The sequence below is a fragment of the Boleophthalmus pectinirostris genome, unplaced genomic scaffold, assembly GCF_026225935.1.
Source record: "Boleophthalmus pectinirostris isolate CB_2022bp ecotype Guang Dong unplaced genomic scaffold, ASM2622593v1 HiC_scaffold_22, whole genome shotgun sequence".
NCBI lineage: Eukaryota > Metazoa > Chordata > Actinopteri > Gobiiformes > Gobiidae > Boleophthalmus > Boleophthalmus pectinirostris.
This window is the reverse complement of record NW_026571190.1, coordinates 27,729,330-27,748,614: the sequence shown is the minus strand read 5'-3', so window position 1 is coordinate 27,748,614 and position 19,285 is coordinate 27,729,330. Positions and strand designations below refer to the sequence as shown.

Sequence of the window (19,285 nt, the reverse complement as noted above, 5' to 3'; positions counted from 1 at the left end):
TGGTCACCCTACATTCTCCCAATCTCCACTAGTCCGTCCTGTCCGTAGGGGGCGGTACTGTGCTCCTTTTGCAGAAGTTTTCTAAAAGAGTAAACCACGCATGCCAAACAACAATGGCGGCCTCCTGTGCGATGGTGTGCTGTGAAGAAGAAGGCGAATCTGATAAAGCTATAATTGGTAATTATCAGATTATCATCAATTCTCTTCCCTACTTTACAGCAGGATTTAATATAAAACGATGTTGTTAGTTTAATTTGGTTGTACTCTAGTTATCACTTATTTCGACCCAAGCAGCCCCTGTTTGCATGGGAAATTAAGTTGGGAAATCAAGTTAGGAAGTTAAATTGCTATTACTATTACTATTACTATTACTGTTTTAACAGTGACACTACAATCGCAACATGGGTATATAGACTACACATACAGACAAAAACAGTTTTTCTCATTCTTATTATGTGGACATGCCCTGCCTCATGTGGAAGCTCAGAAAAAGAAGGAGTGGCTGCACTAGCACTGATTAATGATTGTCTATAGGTATTGGGGTTGAGGTAGAGAGGATTCGGTTCATAGAGACTTTTTTGGTTTAAACAAACTGGATTTCAGCTTTGAAACTGGTTACACAAATCATTAATATGTGATGGTCCTTCTGAACCGAAACACCAACACCAAGTGAAAACATAAACAACTTGGACTTAATGTGTTTTGTAATGAAGAAAAAATCTGTACTACAACTGTTATTAGTAAAAGCAGTACAGTATATAAATTAAACATGTGTATCTTGTGTAGGGAATGAAAGAGGTCTTAAAATCTGAATCTTAAATATTGTCCTTTGTGATGCTTTCTGTTTGTTCTACGAGACATCTAATGGACTTCTTTTATCTGTTAGTGCAATTTTCAAATGGATGTGTTAAAAATCCAGAAAGGCTTCAGTTTTCTGTGTTCAAGAACACAGATGAAAGAAACCCCAGGAAAAAAAGTCGACGCATATTGGTGAGAGGTTTAAATACCATTAAGTGGGAATTTTTTGCATATTTGTTGTTGACTGAGATCTTCATTTCTGTCCTTGTTTTAGGTTGCTGAATCAGACAGACTGTCATATGTGGGTGACAACTTTGGACCAGGTTCCATGAAGTGTAATAACATTTGCAAGTAAGTTTCAAACCTATTAAGAGGAAGTGAAGTGGTCAGGTATATATTGCAGTTATTATAGAGTTAACATTTGTTTCAGATATTATGTTGGAGTTTTGAACAAGCAGACTATGCAAATGGAGGTGCACAATGCTCAGCTGTTCAATTTGCAACCAGTTATTCCAGGTATAGACAATATCCTATAATGTTATTTATTTATTTAACCTTTATTTTTCCAGGCAAAACATTAAGAACAAATTCTTATTTACAATAATTAGTACAGCTTTGTGTAATGTTTATATTTACTCACTGGTTCTTTTTTATACCTAGGAGAAACTGATGCTGCAAAATCTGACCACACAAATATGACCTACAGAGATAAGGTACTCTGATAAGATTACATTACAAAATAATTACATTATTAATCATAGTTAACATGTAGTAACCCACTGTCTTTGGTTCTTAAGGTTGACTCTCTGATTGAAGCTTTTGGTACAAACAAACAAAAGAGAGCTCTGAATTCTCGAAAACTGAATCAAGTTGGAAGTGATGCTCTACATCATGCAGTGACTAAAGCAGCGGACACTGTAATTGAACAGAAGGGTCTTGAGAGTAAGCAACATAACCACCTGCATCTTATGAATGCATGTTCATAATGTACTTTTTCAGTAGTATTTACTTCACATTCTTATGTTTTTATTGTTTGTCTATTTTTCATCAGTTCTCCAACAAGAAGTGGCAGAAACTGAGTTCCAAGGAGATGCTGCATTGCACCTACCCCCCTGTAATGCAGAGGCAGATAAACCAGAAAATGTTTATGCATTTGAGAATTGTATCCTTTCCAGTGAATTATTTAGACAAAAAAAAAAAAAAAAAATAGCTGAAGTTTATTCTTAATGGTGACAGTATTGACCTCGGTGGAGTTATCTGCTTTGAAAGATGTCGGTGCTAAGATGGCAGCACTCACTCCAGAGGAACTACAAAAGATGAAGGATACTGGAGGGTCAGACATTTGAGCAGTACACATTTTGAAGGTAAAAATTGTGCAATGTTAATTCTTTACATTCTCTTTTTAAAGGCATCTTTGTGTTCTAAAACACTTGGAAAACCTCCCAAATGACGATGAAACCAGAGAAAAAATTCTTTGTTGCTCCTTCTACCTTTCCTTGCTCGTTAAACTGGCTCGACAAAGACACATCAACCGAAAATGTAAGTTGTACTAATCTTTCTGTGTTTAAATAACAATTTGTATCTAAGGCTGCTGTATTACGGTTAGTTGGACAAGAGGAAGGATGCCCGCGCATTATTCAGAACAAACTGATGAAGACATTTACAGTGGAAACTTACAAAAATGGCAGGTAAGTTCGAATTAATGGATTCAGTGGTCAACTGTCAATGAGACATGCACCATGTGACCTCACTTGACACCTGAATTATTTTCCCAATATATACAAATGCACTATTAGACAAACTGCTGCATATTTTTATTTTGACCCAATTTACATCAGTTGTAAATGACCCATTTACACATTTTGCAAATTTGCTGCTTTTTTCAGCAATCTGCAGCTCCCACTCAAACCTGACCCATGAGAAACAAATGCTATAATGGTAATGATTCATGATTCACACCAGGCATAAGGGTGTTAAGAAGCCCATAGGTTGTGTTCCTGTGACTATCAGATTGCAAATTTATATTTATTAACATTTATAGTTAATATTTTTGCATGTAGCAAAAACTGGCATAATTTTTTTTAGTCAGCACAAATAAGCAAATGAGTAGCACTTTCACAGATAGTATTCTGACACTAAACTCTGCTGTGTAGAAAGTCAATAACTAAATGTAAATACTGAGTTAACTAAAACTTCCTTCTATGTAGTGTTCAGAGCATGATTCCTTCTTCTATGCGAGCAAAACTAGCAGCACACAGCTTGGCCCTGCTATTGCATATGAACTTCATGACTGCCAATATAACGCTACTGCACCGTGATCTGGGGATTACAGAGGCCAAGTAAGAGATAAAAATTATAACACTGAAGCTTATTATTCACTCCATGTCTTTACTCTAAACTCTGCTCTTTTCTGACAGAATGATTGAGGTGGCCAAATCAATGGGGCTAACTCTAAGCAGATCGCCAAAGGTCAAAGGAGAAGTGTCACCGCTGGATGAGTACAAGTATGCTACACTTGCTTTACCTCTGGTCAAATATGATAAGTTCACAGAGCAACGTAAACGCAAGAAAATGCGCTGAAGCAAAGAATGTAACGAGAAGTTAAACCACAAATGTTTATTAATAGAAACAAATAAAATGTTGCAAATGTTCAAGTTACAAAAAGTGTTGTCATCTGTCAAGCTTTTTATTAGAAAATATCTACCTTGAATAAAAGGTATATCTAGGCACATAAGACATCACATATTGCACACAAAGTTTTCAACTGGCTCTCACAAGTCATGTCTGTGGAGGCTGTTGTGCTCTACGAAAAGGGATGCTAATTTATGAAAAATGTAATGGTTTATAATAAATAAAAGTTAACACAATATAAATATTGAGACATTGGAATGGTACAAGCCAAATTTTGGCATTTTCTTTGCATAACAGACTCACTATAAATATTCCTGGTCACTGATTACAAGGCACAGATTAATGGTGTCATAGTTGAACACAACTCCTGCGTGGCTATACCAATTTGTGCAGTTCCTTAGCAGGGGGACATGAAAGTGCACAGATGAAACAACTACTTAAGATAAACTGCATTCAACATTTAAAAGTTAAAGCTGATTATAATGTAGTTTTTAAATATAGTTGGCAATTACATCATTACAAAAAGATACAATCCTACATTTAGCAATATTCTTGGTTTTATCGGGTTGAGGATCACAAAGTTATCCACCGGCCCAGTGTACAGCAGTTATCAAAAATGGAGATTGTATTGTCATGATCAATAATTGGATAAGAAATATTTTTCTTTGTTAAATAGTTGTGTTGTATCATACAAATAATGAGGTGATGTATTACCTTTATGTTTTGAAGGTCACTTTATCAGAAGTGTCACATGACTGGTTTGATGAGTGTTTATCTGCTATTTTTTCCATGCTAGTCAGCCTAAGGTACTGTTTATCAGACTGAAGAAAGTCCGTGAGACTTTCAGTCTGAAGAAAAAACATGAAGGAAAATGTTCATTCGGTCCTAACAAAGAACCCAAATGCCATTGTCTTTTTTTCATAATTTCATTGGACTGGGACATTTACGAATAATCAAACATGGATCCAAATACAAACTCTGGATCAGTATAGATCAGTAAACAAGAGCCTTCCACTTTGAATCAACATAGCTTTTCTATTATCTCACACATAAAACTCACTTCTCCAACAACGGGTGTGATCAGCCAGAGCAGTCACTCAAGTTGTCATGTGACAGTTCTGGACGCTAAAACATGCAAATAATACATAACCTCTTATTTGTCTGACATAGATAAAAAACAAAATTATTATCACTCATTAATGCTCTCCAGAAATCAGAGGATAGTGCAAAACATGCTACCACTGTGGCATCCATTCTCTACAGTGGCACTTATCCTGTTTGTCATTGAAATTCCAAGTCGTGAAGGATACTGAGATGAGGAAAGGCCAGAAGGAGAGCTGGCTTGTGGACGAGGAGGAGGATTTTCCAGAATCCAAGCAGAAGCAAATGTATTGCTGTAACATAAATAATTAAATTCAGTAATACTGCAATACTATACATAACAAAGACTTATAACATAAAAGCTTACTCATTATTATGCTTGATAATACTGTTGTTGCGTAAGACACAGCTCTCATTGCCTGGATCCACATACAGCAGAGTTTTTTTGTTTCCAGGATATCCCTGGAATATGACGTTGTCGTGAACAACACCTCTTACAGCGCCTAGTACAGCGATTCCACAGCCCTGTGCTGGTTGAACACGATTGCGCAAAACCTGAAGAAAAGACAATTTGTGTAAATCTTTTTAAAAGTCTTACAATGGACGTAATATGACACAGGATACCTTAATATCGGCATTTCCAGACACTTGAATCCCATATCCACAATTTCCAAGCATGTCATTCTCCACTATCTGTCCGTTGCCACAAAAAATAAGTCCATGACCTCCATTTTCATAAATGCCATTTCCTCGAAGTTCCACTCGACTGTCCTTCTCCACTGCAACACCACCTCGGCCATTTTCCAAAACGCAGTTCGCAACAAGTCGAGTTAACTGACTGCTCTGCTGGACAGCAATGCCGGTTCCACGGTTACAGTTCACAAGGTTGCTAAATGCATTGAGTGGTTCACTGCTCTTCACATAAAGTCCAACAGCTACAAACAGAAAAACAAAAGCCACTGAGTTGAGAAGGAGAGTTTTTTTTGCCTCTTGTCTGGTATAAATAATTTACCTCCATTGTAGCTCATGCAGTTACCCTCCACTAATGCCACACTGATGGAGCGCCGGGCAGAATGGCGCTCATCCTCGCTGTCCAGATCACTCTCCCATGCAAACAGCTCCCCCTCCTCATTAAGGTTCTCCTGACCATCTCGTCCTTCTGCCTCTACTCCTCTTCTCTCCCCATTAGCTCCTCCATCTCCCATGCCATCTTGTCCTGGCCAGTTTCCCTCTCTCACTTCAATGTTCTCTGGATCCTTCCTACAAAATACTGCCAGCCCATACATGCAATTATGGGTGATGAAGTTTCCTAAGAGTTGTGGGAGGCTGGATGACATAACCCACACACCACACCCTTTATTACCTACAGAACAAAACAGGGGCAAGGTTAGACAGAAACATTGAGAAATTATCAAAATTTCTTTCAATAAAAGTTTGCAACAAAAGTGAAGTTGACATACAGTAAACATGATTTCCCTCAACAAGGCCACGACCTCTTTCTCCCACCACCACGCCATCTGAATAACCATGACAAATATAGTTATTCCTCAAAATCGGGTCTCCTCCTCTTCGGATGTCCACACCCCCCCACTGGTTCTCTCTGATCACATTATCTGAAAATTGCACACAAACTTAAAATACAATCTTAAAGAAGAATTACAGAAAGAAAACAAATATTTAGGAGGAAGGGCAAACCTGTTATCAATCCTCTTCCATTCTCATTAATGGCAATCCCTGCTGCCTGGCCCTGAAAAATGTGATTCCCACTAGGAAAATAAGTAATATTGATACATGAGTGAATTTAAGCTTTAGACATGTTACAGACAATACAATGTGCTCTTTTTATATTTATTTATTTTTCTACCAACCTAACCACAGGGTTCCCACTAAAGAGTATGTATACACCAGCCTCTTTGTTGTTATAAATCAGGTTGCTCCGTATGGATCCCTTTCCATTTCCAAGTACCACAACACCAGAACGCAAACCACTATGTATTCGGTTACACTAGATTGGAAAACAGAAAAATAATTGAAATTATACACACTAAAACATATTATACATACTAAAACATATGTTGTAACAATACTTGCTATGTTATGGTATCACTACAGAATGTAACATTTTTAATTTCACTCACCACAATGATAGGGTTTGCCCCTTTTCTAATGTCTAGTCCTGCTTCCCCATTTGAGTGGATGTTATTTTCTGCAATAAGACCCTGAGCTGAGAGGCGCAAAAACACACCAGAGGCCCGGCACTCGCACACTTCATTCCTCAGCATTACAATCTATAATAACGACAATGACAATGACAGAGACAATTAAACCTTTCAAAGTGAATACTTAGCCCATTCTTTAGGTTATTAAAATGTAACTTACTGTGGAATTTTGAATACATCGAACAGCATAATTTAGCCCACGAAAAACATTGCCTTCCAGCCGAGCTTGTCCATAATTAGACACATGGACTCCTCCTTTTCCATCTCTAAAGAGGCACCGTCTGAGGATGCATCCTAGAGTGGAGGCTGCCAGCATGTTAGCCTCTGGATCTCGCTCTAGTTCTTGCTGAAAAGTGAGAGGCTCTGGTGTTTCAGATGGTGGATCAGGACAAGAAGCCAGTGGAAGGGAGCCATCAGTCCGGGGCTTCAGTAGATGGGATAGGCCGTGATGGTCACATGGGATTTTGTAATCCAAAGTAAAAGATATGCTTTTATTTCCCTTTTCACTGTCTAGATTGTCATCTTCTGCCTCACTATGCTCACCATCACTCCATCCATCTTCAATGACTGTGCTGTGGCAAACAGCTTCTAACACAACCTTCTTCTGCCATTCTTCTATGCTTATAGAGTTCTTATTATTGCATCCTGTGGGATGGGGCCCAACAGAGGATACGGAATTAGGTTTAAGATTGCCACTATTCTCTGATGCAAAACAAGTCGGAAATGTCCTTGTCAGGGCAGCCAAGTACTTGCAAGCCCAGTTCCTTTCTGATGTAGGGGGGCCTTCAACTGTTACCGAGGCTATATCACTGCCTGAGAAATCACAGCTGTCCAGTAAACTAAGTGCAACACCAATTAAATGGGCAGAACTGCTCTGTGAGAAGGAGCAGAATCGAGCCTGGCAAGTTCCAGGTCCACGAATTTGTAACTGAGCTCCTTCAAAATTACAGTTATCTAGTTGAACGTGTCCCCATGATGTCTGGAAGATAGAAAGGAAAAGATTCAAGAACGTAAAATACTGAATCATGTTTATACAAATGACAATAAACAAGTTATTTACCTTATAGACCACTGTTGAAAACCATGGTGGCATGAAGACCAAATTACATAGCCGGGCAGTAGGGCATTGTTGCTCTATACAAACTAAGAGGGCCACCTCACCTAGAGTTCCCAGTCCTATCAACTCCACAGGCACTTTTATAGCCAGTTCAGCCTGCTCCTCGTACACTCCTGGATGGAGAACAACACGATCATATGGACCAGCTACACCAAGAGCACCACGTAAGGTCTCAAATTCACATCCTGGTCCAACATGCCAAATCCTGCGGTCTTTCCGGCGACGAAAAAAGACCAAACAGGCAGATGATTGGAGCTCTGGTCCATTTTGAGTCCATGTACGGGTGGCCAAAGAGTGCTGTTTTAGAGCCTCTCTCCAGGACGGTGGCTCTACATGAGGCTGACTGGGCCAGTTGGGATGTCTGCACTCTGAGCAGTCCAGGCACAGTTGTCTCCAGCGGGTGTTATCCAAGGACAGCACAAGCTCTCGCCAGGCTCGGCACACCTGGCAGCAGCGCCCCAGGTCTGGGAGTGGAAGATAGGCCAAAATAAGCCTCCAGAGCTCCACAGGGAGGCTGCCCACCTCCATGGCAGCAGCGACACCAGCTGGGAGCTCAATAATGGGAGGTGCACCTAGAGACGCAGCACAGTCGCACATTCGCGCGAGCAGACTATGTAATAACAGTGTGTAAAAAACATAAATACGTTTATATACCTATACAACATGTTACCGTAATATTAAACACGATCTAAATAACACATAGCCCACTAACCCATGGTAGAAAACAAACCCTAAAACAATATAACAATTCTGTTTTGAGGACTACAATGTTAACGGCCCAAAGACAATTAATCTATCCAAAAAAATAACTCAAAACATGTGCGACATCCTTATGGCTAGCTTCAGCGTTAACAATTGCACACTAAGACATCTCAGCCTGTACGAGTCACAGCTAGTCTAGTTGTATCCACATATGTCTAAATTCCCCACCGTGCAGTATTTTTCATGTCTGTCATTGCGACTTTCTTCCCCAGGCGATCTGTGTTTATTCCAATCGGCGAAGATGCAGATGTTCCCAAATGATGGTGAGCCTCCGTTAGTTTACGACAGAAGGAAAAATGAGAGCGTGACATCTTCCGCTTCCTACAGGATACGTAAAAGTCGTGGATACAGATCTACCAATGACAGTGAGACCTATGTTATTGTTATTTTAATAGATCCATGACCTATCCTTAGACTCTATGGACATATTTAATGGATGTTTAAAAAAATAAAATAAAAAAGTAGCCTCATTGTTGGCCAGTTATGTTGATGTGCTGTGCCGACACTTTTCTTCTTTTCTGTGATAGATTTAACTTTTTATTTGCACAGAGTCCGACTCAAAATGCAGCATGTGACAGAATAGCATGAGTTTCATACAATAGGCTTTTACCTTACCTCGCCTGCCATGTTAAAAAAAAGAGAGATAGAGAGATTACTTTATATTGGTTTACAAGGAGCTGTCAGCAGATGGCAGTATCACAAACTCTGGTCTGATCCATGCACTGCACGTTTTTTTTTTTTTTTGTTTGTTTTTTTCCCGCAAGTTCTCTGTTAGTGTTGCGTAAGTGCCACGACAAATAATGTGAAAGTGATAATGATAAATGGAATTTCTGTTTTCAAAACTCATAGACACTAAACGATGCATCAGTCTATTTAAACAAATATTTGCTCGCCTGGATGCTTAAGCCACTCACCTAAAAACTGGAACAACTCCAGGTTGGTCATGGTTGGTAATAACAAAATTGTGAAACGATTTTGTAACTAAAGGAAATTGTTATGCACTTGGCTCATTCTTGATATATTCACGATAACATGTGAGTCAGTATATTTTCTCTGTGTTTTTTCTGTAATTTTCCCTAAACAAAAACCTAAAACAAAAAAGCTTAAACAATGTAGGCCTCTCTTTACTAGGGCTGGGTATTTTTAAGAAGTTGCCGATACAATACATACCTCAATATATAGGCCACGATACGATACAGATCTCAAACAGTGCACTTTTGATTCAATACGATATATTTCAAATCAATTTGATACAGTTCATTAAAAAATAATGGCTAAATCTTGGTTGTGATACTAAAAGTCTTGGTTAAACCATGATTAAGTTCATATTAAACACACCCATTTTACTCACAAAAACAGTGAAAATGTCAAATATGTCGCATAAACAAGTTTCCTTCCTCTAAACAAGCAACAAAGCTGTAGCGCTGTAAAATAATTTAGTAAAATATACCAAAAAATACTCTTGGTGATATATTGATACAGCAGTACACGATATTAATACTGTATCATCACATTAAACAATACGATATATATCAGTATTTCAATATTTTTTCACATCCCTACTCTTTACTCTTGGAAAGCATCAAATTGGTCAAAAATAGGGACACCTGGGACATATCTTGTATAAAACTGGGACAAATGACTGATTTTGAAAATCCTCTGGGACAAAGGACATAGGGCTCAAAACTGAGACTGTCCTGGGTAAAACGGGACATCTGGTCACCCTACCCAAAGGTCTTTGATTTGCAAAGGACTGTTAGAACTAGGGGTGTCAAATTATCGCGTTAATTGCGATTAATTAATTACAGTCATATTTAGCACGTTATGTTTTTTAATCGCGTTAATCTCATTTTTAATCTCTAACTTTACTGTTTCTGTATGCGAGTCGCTTTATTATAAAATCTGTTTTTATGTGTTGTTGGGACAACAACAACAACACACACACACACACACACACACACACAAAAAAACACATTTATAAATTTTTTTATTTATTTCGGTAATTCCACTCATTGCCGGAAACCCACACAAAACGCGCGCTTAAGAGCGATATAAACATCATGTTAACGTTGGCGGCGTCAGGTCGAAGAGCCAGTAGAACAGAGGCAGCAGTGCACAGGTAAAAACACATTCGTGTCTTGGAAATTATTCTCCCGACGTGAAATATAAAAGAAAATAACAAATATAATATCGCCTGAAAACAACCTGCATAGGCTCATGATGTCTGCACTACTGTCCTATAGTGACCTGCCACATGAGGGGACACACACACACACACACACACACACACACACACACACGCACACAAACACACACAAACGTCATCGTCATTAACCTGAGAACGCGCGGACCACGTTTCCTTCCGTAGACACCGCGCACACCGCTGTCCTCCCATGAGCCGCGTGTGGACTGTGTTTTCTCGCGTACGCGGCGTAAACCGCGCTTCCTCCTGTGCGCCTCTAAACCAGAACTAACACCAAGGCTAAAACCAGGACTAAACCAGGTCTAAACCAGGACTAAACCAGAACTAAACCAGAACTAAATCCAGAACTAAAACCAGAACTAAGACCAGGTCTAAACCAGGACTAAACCAGGACTAAACCAGAACTAAAACCAGAACTAAAACCAGAACTAAAACCAGGTATAAACCAGAACTAAAACCAGAACTAAAACCAGAACTAAAACCAGAACTAAAACCAGAACTAAAACCAGGTCTAAACCAGGTCTAAACCAGGACTAAACCAGAACTAACACCAGGACTAAAACCAGGATTAATCCATTCCAGGACTAAAGCAGGTCTAAAGCAGGACTAAACCAGGACTAAACCAGGACTAAACCAGAACTAAAACCAGAACTAAAACCAGGTCTAAACCAGGACTAAACCAGGACTAAACCAGAACTAAAACCAGAACGAAAACCAGGTCTAAACCAGGACTAAACCAGAACTAAAACCAGGTCTAAACCAGAACTAACACCAGGACTAAAACCAGGATTAATCCATTCCAGGACTAAACTAGGACTAAAGTAGGACTAAAGCAGGTCTAAACCAGGACTAAAACCAGTGATCTTATATATAAAGCATTTCTCTATCAATAATATTTTTAATATGGTTAAGGAAAGATCTTTTTATTGTCTTTAAGTAGACAAAAGTTATTATGTTCAGCTTTCCTCGTCTTTGCTACTTTACAGCAAACCGTTTCTTATTCATGGAGACTTGGGCTCAACAGCCAAATTGGAGAGATTTGTTAAACAATAAATGACTTTATAAAGTCACTTTTTTAAATCTATATCAGTCTTTTGATCTGCCACAATAATGTAATAATGAATTTAAATGAAATCAAATTGAAGGCTTTTCTCAGCAATTTTTAGGTGAGATTAAAATGAGATTAATTAGATTAATTAATTACAGATCATAATTAATTAACCTCAATTTTTTTAATCGCATGACAGCACTAGTTAGAACAATAAAAAGTAGGAATCATAGATTAATACAATGATATATAGGCACTTTATTATTATTTAGTATTTACAATTTACATTACAAATGTAGATAAGCCTGTGATATCTGTAGTATATGGATTTCACACTACCCCTTGTTTAGGGATTTAAAGGATTTACCTGCAAAACAAAGAACAGAAAACAGATCTTCAGGAAACATGACCTTTTTTCAGTGGGTATTTCAGTCATGAACATAGACTCAGCCCTCTTATCACAATTTCAGTTTAATGTTTAACTAAATTCCCGTAAGGCTGGTGCTTTTTTTTTTTCAGTAGAAGTAATATGGTTATAACCACCACCACCACGGTGTATGATAAAAACATTAAAGCTGGACTTACTTTTCTGGTTTCTACTCAAGATTCTTTTGACCCATTTGGCACTGGGGTCAAGGCAAATTTTCTGTCCATTTTTTTTAAGAGTGGCACTGTAACACAAATGAGCATGACTTAAAGGTGCACTGTGTAACTTATCTGCTTGTTTCCTTGGAGATGTGCCTAAAATTATGGCCATCTATTTATTAATCTTGCAAAACAAATTACAGATTAGATTTGTGGAGAGGCAACCCTGCTCACAGTAAGAATGGATGTTTTTGAGCAATAAAAACGCCTGTAGTTGAATAAATGCAAGACAGATTAGTTTAATAACAACAATTTAACCCAAAGCACTAACATCTCCATGGAGACAAACAGGTTGCAGACCCTCACTAATAAAGTTACACAGTGCACCTTTAATAAACTAAACAGATTAAATGAAACTGAAAATAGTATTTACACAATCTCTGTTTCTTTGCAGTGAGAGTTGGCTGGATGCACCTCCACCTTTCTCAAATAGCGGCCAATGCGTTTTGACTCCTTCTGAATACACCGACATCGTAGATTCAAAGCTTGGTCTCCTTGCACAATAACTGAAAAGTAAGTATCAAGTTTTACTACAACAAAAACAAGATGCTTTTAATGTTTAACATTTCTCAGTGTTATTCACTGTTTTATCTTTACTGTATTATTTGTTTATTGCTCTTTTGACTGTTTTAATATGTACTCTGTAAAGCATCTTTGAGTGTCCTGAAAAGCGCTATATAAATAAAATGTATTATTATTATTGCATGTCACTCACCTTGAGATGCTGTCAGGAGTAGCACCAGCACAACTGTAAATACAGGAGACATGCCTACACTACCAGATCTCTTGGAAATGCAATATAAAAAACATAAACTTCTCTTTATACTTCACAGACTTACAAGACATGCCCAGTCACAAACGTTTTTTTTCTTCATTCCTTATTTTCACTTCCTGTGTTAACTTTCTGAGAACAAAACAACTTTTACCAGCTGTGTCATAACCTATACAAGCAGATCAAGTGCGTTCATGAACTAGATTGGTTGATCTGAAACACATCTGAAATTGTACCTGTAGTGTTATACTGTTTTAATAGCTCAAAAAATACATATGCAAAGAACGGTAGTGATAAACTACCAGTCCAGGCCTGTCGAAAATGATGTTTTGCATGCATGGAATGTTAAGTCTTAGAAAGCCATTCAGCTTGAGGCAGACACTCTATCTCACAGTTTATAAACAAAAAGAGTTGTTAATCCTCTAGCCCTCCTCCAAACCCTCTGACATTTCCTGTATTCTCTTCTTTTGGCCCTTTCCCCTGTATAACTTGCCGTAAATTCTATTGAAACCAATTGTTTCCCATCTTTGCTTAAATTACTGTGGTGTCAACCTACTTAACCCAGCACAATATCTCTTGCATCGTCAGTAATCACTATTACAGCAGCACAATAGAGAGATGGAGCAATAATATGTCATCTGTGAATCATTTGTGTTTTTCCCATCTCCAACATTCCACATTGACTGTTTCTGGGATCAGTATAGATGCATAGATAGATTCACACAACATAATCCCAAATTATGATATTACATTATTTGAATTTTGTTCTGTTTTTTCAAACACAGAATTAGTATTTATATTTAGTAATTAATTAGTCATCAAATCCTAGATCTTAATAGCCATTGAAACTATTGAAAATATGTGTAACAAAGGAAATTCCATCGCTCAACTAATTCAATGAAAACACTGCACTGAAAAATGAACAGTGATCCTCAGCATGTACTGCATGACATGGAGTGAGGGACAGGTTCTGTCTGAACCAGATCCATGAGAACACTGCTCTTAGACAAACAGAAGTTTGATACTTGTTCAAGTAGCTAAACTTATGGAGAACAGCACTGTATAATGACACCTAAATAATGTTACAAGTGGACACATTTGTGTTGCTTGTATTATAACTTCCACTTTTTTCATGGAAGTTTTTGATGACCACGCAGGGAAGTTTTGAAATATCTAAATGCTATAAAATGTATTTCATCATATTTCCTTTTCACATGAGGAACCTGAGCCCGTTTTAACGGATATTTTAGGGGATAATTTAATCCTCTTATATTAAGGTATTATAGCTCTTATCAAAAACATGTATGATTGCACACTGTTTCCCAGTGAAGTTGTAAAGTGAAGAACTACACTGTAAAAAGATTGCTGTAGATATTACATGATAATACATTACAACTTACTGGTAACAGGATGTGACTGTAATGCAGTGATGCAGTAGTGACACAGTAAAATTACAGCAATATTGCAGTATATTTTACAGTAATTTGCTGTAATTTATATACTTTTTATTTAAGTTAAAAACACCAGAATGTTTTTTGTTTTTTTTTTAGTTTATTGAGTACACAAGATCAAACTCAAGTAGTACAATACAATTAAATCCTGATCTATTTCAAAAGTGTTCCAAAGTTTATACAAACATATTCATCATTCATACACTGACTTGTGTTTGCCAGTGGGGCAAAACTTTACTTTTAGATTATCTGATTTAAAAAGAGTATCATCTGTTCATGAACCTTTTAATCTGACTCAGTAAATCAGCAATTTTTTTATTTTTTATTTTTATTTTTTTTACTGACATGACTTTACTGGTATAGAATTCACCAGTATTGGCTAATAGAAAATACAATGACACTACCAAACACTATTAAATTTTTATTTTTTATAACAAAGACTGAAGTATACTGTTGAACAAAATGTTCAGTGTGTCCTGATAAATAAATACAACAATTAAGGAGACTTTGATCCTTTTGGAGTTACTCTAAAAAAAACAAGACCACAAGATTTAATCATTAATCACTATTTCTCATGTAAAAAACAAGTCAGAAATACACAAAAATATACATGAAAATACAGATACTCTACTCACCAGTCTGCTAACAGCCCATCTCAAAGGAATGCTCAATGCAAAAATATGAATCAACATAACATTAGTACCAACATGACTAAACTATGATCTGCATTTCTACAGTTAGTGATAGTTTAACTTCATTACCAAGACTGACAACTGCACAAATTACTACTGTAATACTGACTTGCAGTAGTGGCTTTTAGATCTTATTTGCTTTATTTGTTAATGAATTATGACTGATTTCCTTCTAATAACAGAACCTGTCAGAAGCACTGGCTATACTGGACCAGGACTAAGTGGGATTACTGAGAACATCTGGAGAACATTTTGATGTAGTTGAACAATAACTTCCATTTAGCTTTGTTTCACTAATAACTGTTGTGTTTCTAGTGACACAATGTATTATAAATAGGAAAACAAAATGTAAATATACTTTCTAATTTTCTGTCTTCCATTCACTGTTAATTGAATCTCTCCTGTGACTGGTCAATTTCCCCCCTAAACCCACTACTGTAATAGCCTACCTATTACCTAGTATCTGTACTTTCATATTTGCAGTATGTGTAATGTCATTTTTACGGTGGCATATATCATACTGTAATATTTACAGTAGTTTCCTGTTCTCAGTATTTCCCAGAAACTTTGCCAATTGCAGTAAAGTACTATAAAAGTAGGACGTGATCTAAGTTTAAATGTACTTAATAAAAACGAGTTTTGTATCACGTGAACCCTATGGAAAGTGCTCACACGTGTCCATTGGGATTTTACTCGCTAACCACAACATAACACAAGATTGTCACATGTCACAGTCCTTTAGTTTACCACATTTTGCTTGGGTCACTCCTCTACCAATCTGTAATAGTCTAATATGTTTGCTTTTACTTTCATTAAAAAAACAACCAACCAAAATATGTTAAATATGTCTAACTGTCAACAGTCTTCTGGGATTGTCCAGAATAATGAAAGATATGTTGATATGAGCCAAAACCACAAGACAAATCATGCTCAGTAAGTTACTTTCTACTTCCTTCATTTTTTTAAAATACCAGGGGCAAATTAATCTTTTAGGGACGTGTTTGAGCTTGAGGATACAGTAGTGTCAGAGGCACGCACCATAAAGTCAATGGCATTCTGTGGAAACTGTAAAAGCACAGATCCTGAGCCAAATACATGATATGAAGTAAGAGTGATGAATGATAATGATAAGTGTCTATTACTAAGTAAAACAATAGTAAAAAATGTTAGAGAAAGTTGTCTGCACTTAGGCATGAGGCAATACTGAAATTTGTTCTCACGATTATGTATGATAATAATAATAATACAATTAAATAAAATAATTGAGATTAAAGATTATATCACTGTAAATAGTTTTAAATGTTATGGATATTAATTATTATAATTATAATATTTTAATAGATTCTATATTTAAGCAATGGTCATAGTACTGTTTGTGTTGGGCAGTTAACTGAGTACGTGTACTGAAAATTCAGAATACTTATTTTGAGCAACTGTATTCTGCTATAGTTACTCTTTCTTTTGGTGGTACTCAGAATACAGTTACTTTCCTAAAATCAAAGGAATGCTAAAGGAAATCTGAAGTCTAAATACTTAGCAGTACTTGATCATGCAATTTTGGCTTTTAACTCCACAGAAAACACAGCTCTTGCAGTGTGTATATGTGTGATTTTTTTTTTTTTCATCCCTAATTGGACATAAATGAATGTGTATCAAACAGGGCAACAAAAATCAAGCTGTTTGTAATGATATGTACTGTAAACTGTAAAAGTATTCCAAGTATTCAGAACAGAGTACTCTGAATGGCCCATATAACGAAATACAGTATAAAATACATTCTGATGCAGGAATTCAGTATGCTGTAACTAAATACATTTGCAAACTATTCTACTCATCACTATTGTATTGTACTTTGTACTTTGCTATAAGTGAAAACAACAGTGATCTAGGAGAGATGGATAAGAAACTTTTTTTGCTTCTTATTTTGAAATTATTATTACCAGTTATACTTTTGCTCTTTGTTATTATAATGTATAATATGTGAGCGACTGTGTCCTAATGATTTCCTTTGTGGATCAATAAGGTTTGACTAAGTATAAGTCTATAAAATGGGATTATCTTTGTTGGCGATTATCACGATTACATAAAATGTCCCACAAACGTTTATTGTCTACCCTTTCATCACAATAAATAATATTATCATTAATTGTCCCATTCATAGCTGTACCATTTTGAGCTTACCTTCTCTTGGGAAAATACTTTTATTTCACAAGGAATTTTACCATATCAACATAAGTTTAGTGGTACTTTGTTTAAATAAAAGTCATTATTAACTTAGGAAATTACTTTTTTGAAGTTATAGATGCAATGTTATCAAGCTTTAGTCACATTTGTGAAGCACAAATGAAAAACTCCTTTAAAAAAAAAAACATTACTTATCACTCTACACACCGTGAAAATTCCCAGTCACGTTACAACTGCCCCAAATTGTGCAATACTGGAATGAGTCATTCTGTCGTTGACTATAAAAGTGCAACTCGAGCTCTCACTCTCCACAAGAACAACTGCACAAGAGCAGCAGTGACAACAAAGAGAGTAGAAGACCATAACCTGAAGTCTGCAGTTTGTTGTTAAATTTTCTAAAGATCTTTATCCAACAAAACAAAAACAAAAATGAAGACCCAAATGATTGCTTGCCTTATGGTGCTCCTTGTTTTCTTGACAACAAGTGAAGGTAAGTCTTTCTAAACAATAAACATTATTTTGCATTATTAATACAATGAATTTTTTTACACTTTCTAACCTGATGTCCTTTTGATTGTTTGAAGGAATGAGTCTGGGGGTTGAGCTGCACTGCCGCTGCATCCAAACAGAGAGCAAACCCATTCTCCGTCATATAGAGAAAGTTGAGCTCTTTCCTGCTAACTCTCATTGCGAGGAGGCTGAAGTCATGTAAGAATACAGATAAAACTGTTATATGAAACACTTTTGAAAGCACAAAAGTCTGATGTTTGTTTGCTTGTGCAGTGCTACACTAAAAAGGACTGGCCACGAGGTGTGCCTTGACCCTGAGGCTCCCTGGGTGAAGAAGCTCATTCAGAGGATTTTGACAAGGTAAGATCTTGAGATGTGTTTAAAAATATACACAAATTCACACAGAATTGTTACTTATTTTTTATTAACGTAATTGTTCTTTCTCTTATTTTCTGCAGCCAAACACGTTGAACCTGTGTGAATTAATCTACTTCTTTCATTGCACAAAAGAGACTTTCTGTCACTTGATGAAGGGAAAGACACCCAAGGCGCTTAACAGTACATTATTTATTTATTTATTTATTCACTCCACACTCTTTGGTGGTATTGTAGCCACAGCTGCCCTGGGTCCGACTGACGGAAGTGAGGCTGCCATCAACTACTCTGACCACCACCAGCACCAACACACACCACATTCTTTCTGGGTAGTGTGGATGAAGGGCCTTGCCAAAGGACACAACAGCAGTTTTTGCCACCGGTGACCCACTGCGGTACCTAATATACCTAGTGGTCTCTCATCCAAGTACTAACCAGGCCCGGCCCTGCGAGGTCAGGCTTTGACAAACCGCTATGGCCAGAATGTCACAAAGCCAATGTATCAAACAAGCTGGTCTTGTCTGTTCTGGAAAAAAAAAAATAGAAATTTTAAAATGTATTTATTTATTTTTTAGGAAACTGGTATTATAGCCTATTTATTTGAATGTATTTATAGTAAAATGCGTTGTGTAAATACTTGCTGATTGTTTAATAAAATGTGTAAAGTGACATTTTGTTTTGTGTTTGTCATCTAGTAGAATAGCATACCTTTTAGTTCATAATAAGGCTCACAAAAGGCTAACGGATCATGAATGGAGAACAAAATGAATATTTTTG

At 36.9% G+C, this 19,285-nt stretch overlaps 4 protein-coding genes across 4 annotated transcripts; 2 read left to right on the top strand and 2 right to left on the bottom strand.

Annotated features, from left to right (window-relative positions):
• Window positions 1-36: 36 nt before the first annotated feature.
• On the top strand, window positions 37-3,452 carry polr1e (RNA polymerase I subunit E). Its single transcript, XM_020930606.2, has 12 exons — window positions 37-177; window positions 887-990; window positions 1,073-1,149; window positions 1,229-1,314; window positions 1,459-1,511; window positions 1,596-1,740; window positions 1,850-1,960; window positions 2,035-2,131; window positions 2,207-2,337; window positions 2,405-2,486; window positions 3,006-3,137; window positions 3,216-3,452. Exons 1-12 carry the CDS (start codon window positions 114-116, stop codon window positions 3,376-3,378), a joined length of 1,245 nt encoding a protein of 414 aa, XP_020786265.1. The 5' UTR covers window positions 37-113; the 3' UTR covers window positions 3,379-3,452.
• On the bottom strand, window positions 3,400-9,045 carry fbxo10 (F-box protein 10). Its single transcript, XM_055158325.1, has 11 exons — window positions 8,797-9,045; window positions 7,810-8,438; window positions 6,910-7,728; window positions 6,669-6,818; window positions 6,399-6,535; window positions 6,226-6,296; window positions 5,991-6,143; window positions 5,543-5,893; window positions 5,155-5,465; window positions 4,898-5,085; window positions 3,400-4,823 (listed from the first exon to the last, which is right to left on the bottom strand). Exons 2-11 carry the CDS (start codon window positions 8,392-8,394, stop codon window positions 4,643-4,645), a joined length of 2,946 nt encoding a protein of 981 aa, XP_055014300.1. The 5' UTR covers window positions 8,395-8,438; window positions 8,797-9,045; the 3' UTR covers window positions 3,400-4,642.
• Window positions 9,046-12,117: 3,072 nt separating this feature from the next.
• On the bottom strand, window positions 12,118-13,427 carry LOC110165321 (C-X-C motif chemokine 10-like). Its single transcript, XM_020930492.2, has 4 exons — window positions 13,240-13,427; window positions 12,898-13,030; window positions 12,465-12,550; window positions 12,118-12,246 (listed from the first exon to the last, which is right to left on the bottom strand). The coding sequence occupies exons 1-4, from the start codon at window positions 13,289-13,291 to the stop codon at window positions 12,215-12,217; spliced, it is 303 nt and encodes a 100-aa protein (XP_020786151.1). The 5' UTR covers window positions 13,292-13,427; the 3' UTR covers window positions 12,118-12,214.
• Window positions 13,428-17,924: 4,497 nt separating this feature from the next.
• On the top strand, window positions 17,925-19,177 carry cxcl8a (chemokine (C-X-C motif) ligand 8a). The gene is made up of 4 exons (XM_020930494.2): window positions 17,925-18,113; window positions 18,208-18,331; window positions 18,407-18,493; window positions 18,592-19,177. Exons 1-4 carry the CDS (start codon window positions 18,053-18,055, stop codon window positions 18,602-18,604), a joined length of 285 nt encoding a protein of 94 aa, XP_020786153.1. The 5' UTR covers window positions 17,925-18,052; the 3' UTR covers window positions 18,605-19,177.
• Window positions 19,178-19,285: the final 108 nt, after the last annotated feature.